The following is a 6,934-nucleotide window of genomic DNA, read 5'->3' as shown; positions in this document are numbered from 1 at the left end:
TTTAAGGTTGAGGAAGTAACTGTTTGGCAATTCTCTCTTTATTTTAATTTCAGGGAGACAATTTCCCCTTGGTTGCTTTTGCACAATTCAGGTCATTATGTACACAAGCCGGAATGAGAGGTTTTAGTGTTTTATAGTTTTAGGAAATGAAGTGGATTGTAGGTCTGCAGAAACAGAACTTAGGGTGTTCTCCAGCATTGCAGATGGGAATAAGACTCAAGCCTGTCATTTTAAGGTGTAGATAAAAATTAGTCAATAGCCTCTTTTTAAAATATGAATGGCATGATATACCAACTGATGTTGCTCTTGTGTTGCATATGGAACTCCTCAAAGAAGCACAGTGCTTCACCCAGAGTGAACCACGCTCAGTTTCAATACAGACCAAACATCTGACCAGTAAGAAAACACTCAGTTATCTGCAGGTTTCCATTGGCTAGAAGAATGAAACTGCTGGGATGGATTTGCTTTCTAGTTTACATCTGGGGTAATATACCGAAGCTGATCAGATTCAAGTGGTTAGTGCCAAGCAATTTGCTTCTGCGTGCACATCGCCGCTCTGAAAGCAAGGAGTTCGAAACTACAAAGTTGGAATGTGTGCTCCAATAAATTCCTGTGATGAAAAGGCTGAGCCATTCACCCAGTCATGAGCCTTTGCTGCAGTGTGATGATCAGTGTCCCTTTTCCCGGCTCGTTCCATTGGCTCAGTCTGCCAGCTTCTTTGCCAGCAGTAACCATCTATAGCCACTAAGAGTGCAAACAGGCAGATCATTTTTTCCCCTGATAAGAACCCATTTATTCTTCTTGGGTGGTTTTGGCTTGGGCAGCTATTGTGAAATCTCACCAGTCCAGCTCCCCCTGTGCGAATGCCCCATGGCGGACTTCGGTTCTCACCATGCCTCTATATGACAGGGTTCTGCTGCGTCCCGTTCGCACTGCTGGGGTATGGCGGGTGAGGCTCTGCAGAGTAGAAGTTCTTGGCGAGGTTCAACATCCTTCTGTTCTGGAGATGTGAGGGGGCTGGTGTTACCGGCATAGACCTGAAGTCGCCATGACTATCAGGGTCATCCTTCCCTGAGAGTGCCTGAGTATCGGGGACATCCTGCCCAGACTGGGGCAGCAAGTCCCATCGTCTGGGATGGAAGAACCAGTAATAAAAGGCTTTGATCAGCAATCCCAGCAGGTAGGCAGAGGGCAACACGGAGACGAGAGTCCCTGCATAGGCCTCAGTCAGAACGCAGTCCCTGTAGTAACCCCAGGTTGCCACCAGGATAGCACTGTCTACGAACATGAAGGAGTGGTAGATGACGCTCCTGCCCCTGGTCTTGCCGTCTGCAACATTGAACCAGCTGAAGTACCAGATGAAGGCCACTGCAGCACGGTACAGCCACTCTCCTGGCGCGTTGTCCATGAACTGGGTGTTCTGGAGCCAGGCCCAAACAAACAGGGCTAACCACAGTGCCAGGAAGTGCAGAACCAAATACTGTGGGAAAACGGAGGGGAAGACAGCCACCGCGGCCACACGCGGAGCGATCAGCAGCAGGTTCCACAGGAAGTAGACGACAGAGGAGCTGTAGCCCATCTTGGCCTTTTCAGGCAGGAAAGAGCGCAGGGAGCGGTGGTAATCCAGCACCATCCAGGCAATGGAGATGGTAGATGCAGCTACGCTGATCCCTGGAGGCAGATGAGGAGCATAAAGGGAAACTAATCTGAGTAAGGAAAAAAAATCTTGGCTGCCTATCAATCGGAATCCCACCTGTAAGATTATACCTGTACAGGACAGTGAAATAACCATGACTCAGTGTCTGTCCCCACACCTGCCCCAGTAGTGCTGGGCACAAAAGGTAGAGGCCTGTTTCTCTTATTAATAAGGACACAAGGAAGCCACATGTCAACTACACTGCTGCTTGAGTAACTACCACCTGCCTGGGAGTTACAGCATGTCAGAGCAATGATTACTCCAGACGTGCTGGATTTCATTGCTTCATACACACATTATAAAATGAAACAATACTAACATACTTTATATGATTTAGATAGTGTGCATTGTTATACTTAACATTTTAAGTGCAAAACTAATACATTTCTGTTATTGCATTTACAGTGCGTCCATCCCTCATTAAAAAGCCACTTATGCCAGGCAGGGAAAATCTCAAGTCTCTCAGATGCAAAGAGCACAAGGCAGGAAAACACTCTGGGACACCAGTTGAGGTTAAAGATAAAGGGTTGGCATTTTCTCCTGCATCTTCCCTTAGAACAGATCAATTCTGAACACTCCTGTTCCATTATTATTAATCTGCCTTCTGAACAAGACGAGCTTAGGCAGTGGATTCTTAGCATGCTTCCTTTAATAACTATGAACCTGCAGGTAGATTTACTGATACAATGCCTGATGTTTGGTTTCATTTCAAAGGCAATGGTGTTAATATATTCTGTGTCACCTGTTAGGATACTATAATTCAGCCACCAGCGACTGGCAAATAGGAATTAAGTCTGTTGTTTTGAACTTGGCCAGGGAACTAGATTAACTTGTTACCGTTTTCTTTATTCAGTAACCTTGCAGTTATGTAGACATGAAGTTAAACCCCATAAAAAGTTCAAAATAATCATTTTGAAAATCAATCTTTTTGCCCTTACTCAGTACAAGATGTACAAAATCCTTCAGCTTCATAAACCTGAACATCAGCCGTTTTTGACTTATTTGTTTTAACTCCGTTCTGCTGTCACTCTGCCGCACTCACACTGCACCACGCTGGCCTGGTTGTTGCGGATGATGATGTAGAGCATGAGAGTGAGCTGTGGGGTGCTCTCGAAGAAGGTCTCGAACAGTCGGAGCATGCTCAGGTCGTGGGTCTTGTACACGGCATATTCCGAGCCCTGCTTTCTCTTCCACCACACTTGGAAGCCCTGCTCAATGGCCATTATGTACCTGCAGGGAGAAGAGCAGCAACAGAGTAAAATACTGTCCCAGTGTCGCAATGCACTGCCCCATGCACTCCTGCATTTCTCCCCCGCCCTGTACAACCACTGATCTTCCTCCTGCTTTGCAATAATCATGCAACTTCAGAATGCTTCTAATGTTAGCTGCCCTACTCAGACAGCTGTGTGGTGCAGAACGATGCAAGTCAATCCCCTGAGCAACAGAACATCCTCCCACAGGCACCTACACTACACAGTAGAGGGCACTCACATCACTACTGTGCACTTGATCAAGGACAGTGTGCTCAGTGAGCTGTTGTCTGTGGAAATGTGTCCCTGATCTCATTTGTTTTCCCAGTGTCTTTCAATACAGCTGTGTGAACAGATCAAAACATTAGCACCTATGTGTTAATTTAACTCTGAATATTATCCTCTCCCCCACTCTCCCCTCACCCTCTACATGAAAACAACAGAACACTGTACATTGAGACCTGTTGGCAAAGATCAGCACAGGGTAGATGAGAAAGCTGCTTGGCTTTCTGAGCTGGCGCTTGGAAGAGCAGACCAGACTTTAATCACAGCTGATTTCTTGTAAAATTATAAAAGTGCAATGGGGAGGTCTTCTCATCACGTGCTACAGACGTTTGTGTTTGTCGCTGAATCTCAGCTCTTAATTTGGGCTAATTATTTTCCCCAAGTCTGTTAAACTTATTCCAGGTTTTAAACAGGCAGGGAATATAAACTACAAAAACTACTGGCCTTGTACTGCCCAGCACGAAGGCCTCCTTCCACACAGAAACACTACTTAAGGGTTTTCTTTTAATCAGGTGTAACAGAGAGAAAGTCTTAAAGTTGTTTTTGCAGAATCTGCGTACTAGTGTGCCTTGCCATATATGTGGTTAGACATTTACTAACCTGCACTATGTACAACTATGTACAAGGGGTGATTCAACACTTAGTTTAAAATCAGAAAAAATATTGTAAATTGTCAGTGGAATCAGATCCACAACTTCTACTGTACAGTGCTAAATTACTGGATAAGCAAATCAATCTCGGAAATTGAACTGGGAAGAATGAATAAGTTTAGGAATTAATGTTTCTGAAACAAATCGATGTTTGAGACATGAATAAATGAAGAATATACCACAACTGGCATTCTTGTTCTACGATGAGCACAGCAATAGAATGAACGTTTGCAATACGGGAAAGAATAATAAAAATAAATAATAATAAATAATAATAATAATAATAATAATAATAATACAGACCTCATGAATAATCCAAGCTGGAATATGTGCAGGAGGTTCAGGCAGCAGCGTCCTCGGCCTCTCAGGAGGAAGTCTTCCGTGAGCGTCAGGGCTCTGAAGTCCTCCAGCTGCCGGTCGTACCTGTACCACAACCAGCTGAACATCTGCACGACGGCGGAGGAGACGGCGATGAAACCGACCACGGTTCCGCACCAGAAGTAGTCCCCCCGCGAAAAAAAGTCCACCGCGACCCAGACATCGGATCCCAGGTCGAAGAGGAAAGTGCACACTCCCAGCAGGGTGAAGAAGAAGTCCAGCCACGAATACTTACTGAACTGGGAGCACTCCATCTCGCGGCTGCCCGGGTCGCGCAGTCCTTTAAGGGCCCCGGCAACGCCCACCCTTTCAAGTCGTTATAAACAATATTGAACAAACGCGAACAACGTTATTATTCCCTTTTACCGTGCCGGGACCTTTAACAAGTTTTAAAGTTATGGAGGAAAAAAAAAGCCAGGGGCCGGTCGTTGTTTAGCCCCGGGTAAGCCTCAGGACCCTCAAGTCCAACAAAGTTCTTCTCTTGCCAGGGTGCAGTCCGGGTAGCAAACAGCAAGCAAGTTCAGCTAGAGTACCTAAATCGGAAGAGCAACTTCCTCTCTTTACAGGACAACTGTCTGGTGCCATGATAGACAACGGCTTCTGCAGGGCTCTTATTTATACTAGCGCCGACTACAGCGAGCCAGCAGACCCGTGTATTGACAAAACTCAGGTCGACTTTCTTCAGTCCAACTTTAAGCTCCACCTAAAGGGCGGATGTTAAGTTTTAAAGAGCCATCGCATTAAACTGAAACTGTCTCGTACTGTACGTAGGTGTCAGGCGATAGGCTGGTCGAACGGCCGTTACTGTAAGGAAAAACAAAAACTACTTTGACAGCGCTGGACTTACGTAGTCTTGTCTCGTCTAGTCCACAGTAAACAGAAATCGACGATACTCATCTGTTAATGTCTGACTGTTCAGATAAACGAGAGAGACGGGGTTAGTTTAGTTGAAAACAAGAAATACATGTTTAACCGTCAAAACTGAAACCGCAACTGCGCGCGCCCGACTAAAAAAAAGGAAGCAAATTCGTTGTTTCCCCATTATTAATTATTCCAGATGCTCTTCGTTGTACCAATCGTAGTAGATGATGTAACTACGTTGGGGTAGCAGTGTAACGTTGGGGGCTCTGGATGTTATGGGAGGTTTGAGGGTCAAATCCCAAGTGAGAGACTACCGTCGTGCATTGGGCGGCGTACTTATACATACTTATACTCAGGTTTATATGAATGCAAATAAAGTCGCTTTGCAGAAATGTATAACTAAACGAGTGTTTTCTCGTGTGTTGCACCCGAGGAATTAAAAGGACGTCATTCACCCCCCCCCCACACACAATGCCGTAGGGAAACCAAACCGGTCTCATTCGGTAGTGTTATGTTAGTGCTATGAGTATTATTAGATGTGAATAATACTAAGACATAACGAATGCCAACAAGTTAACCATCTATGACATAAACCTGTGGTCGGAATGTATGTAAAATCACCGTGATTGTAAGATCTCTGATTTTTATTTTCTAAGGCACATTTTCCTTATCAGTACATGATATACCCAGATAGGACGTGTAGAGATATAAGGACTTTGTGTCGTGACATGGGGTCAGCATATCTTGTCAGGGTATGTCCTATTGCAGCATATGGGCTTCATGTCAGGACATGGAGGTGGGCATTTTTGACAGGGTATGTCATATCGCGATATGCGCGGCTTCATGTCGCGACATGGGGCGGGGCATTTTGACGGGGGTATGTCATATCGCGATATGAGCGGCTTCATGTCGCGACATGGGGCGGGGCATTTTTGACAGGGTATGTCATATCGCGATATGAGCGGCTTCATGTCGCGACATGGGGCGGGGCATTTTTACGGGGTATGTCATATCGCGATATGAGCGGCTTCATATCGCGACATGGGGGTGGGCATTTTTATGGGGTATGTCATATCGCGATATGCGCAGCTTCATGTCGCGACATGGGGCGGGGCATTTTTGACGGGGTATGTCATATCGCGATATGCGCGGCTTCATGTCGCGACATGAGGCGGGGCATTTTTGACGGGGTATGTCATATCGCGATATATGGACTTTAATGTCGGGACAGTGGCGCCGACAGTGATGCACCAGTCGCAATGGGTATCGCGATATGATCGTGATGCGCGCACTTCTATCGTGGCATACTACCGGAGTCGTGAATGCCATGACATTCTTTGTCTGCTATTCAGTTTTGACCTCAGTGCAACTTATCTTAGATTGATCAGTAATTCAAACCAAACGATGTGTCACTGTATATCCAGCGTGCTCATACAGCACACACAGTACACACGGAACCTCGGCTGTGGCGCTTTACCCAATCAGAGTGTCGATTCTCACTTTTCACCCAATCGCGGCCCGACCTGTTGGGGGGGTTTAGCCAATCACGGGTCTGAGAGCTGTTCAAGCAGCAGCGCCAGGTGGATCGGCTTGTTTACTGTCAATTAGAACCTATTTTTTAAATGCTTTACTTATTTGTAAAATAACTACATCGGCTTATTTTTTAACGTCTTTATTGATTCACAATGTCCCGTACTCTTCGAAATAAATACTTTTTTATTTGCAATATAACTGTCTCCGCTGCTTTCTGTAACGAATACATGGTATTTGAACAATCGTAATCGTATTAAATTTAAGGTAGGGGAAACACCTTC

At 45.5% G+C, this 6,934-nt stretch overlaps 1 protein-coding gene across 1 annotated transcript; it reads right to left on the bottom strand.

The window, feature by feature from the left end:
• Positions 1-20: 20 nt before the first annotated feature.
• On the bottom strand, positions 21-5,519 carry LOC102683801 (XK-related protein 8). The gene is made up of 3 exons (XM_006631411.3): positions 4,185-5,519; positions 2,739-2,926; positions 21-1,671 (listed from the first exon to the last, which is right to left on the bottom strand). The coding sequence occupies exons 1-3, from the start codon at positions 4,511-4,513 to the stop codon at positions 899-901; spliced, it is 1,290 nt and encodes a 429-aa protein (XP_006631474.2). The 5' UTR covers positions 4,514-5,519; the 3' UTR covers positions 21-898.
• Positions 5,520-6,934: the final 1,415 nt, after the last annotated feature.

Source organism: Lepisosteus oculatus, chromosome 11 (genome assembly GCF_040954835.1).
Source record: "Lepisosteus oculatus isolate fLepOcu1 chromosome 11, fLepOcu1.hap2, whole genome shotgun sequence".
Classification (NCBI taxonomy): Eukaryota; Metazoa; Chordata; class Actinopteri; order Semionotiformes; family Lepisosteidae; genus Lepisosteus; species Lepisosteus oculatus.
The sequence above is the reverse complement of the archived record's forward strand: the minus strand, read 5'-3'. Positions and strand labels throughout refer to the sequence as shown.

Bases quoted from the DNA above. Each gene is read 5' to 3' on its own strand.
- LOC102683801 (XM_006631411.3), bottom strand. From the start codon at position 4,513: ATGGAGTGCTCCCAGTTCAGTAAGTATTCGTGGCTGGACTTCTTCTTC. The intron at 2,927-4,184 runs GTCTGTATTATT...TTCTCCCTGCAG, and splicing joins CAGCTTGGATTATTCATGAG to GTACATAATGGCCATTGAGC. The intron at 1,672-2,738 runs GTGAGTGCGGCA...ATCTGCCTCCAG, and splicing joins CCAGGCCAGCGTGGTGCAGT to GGATCAGCGTAGCTGCATCT.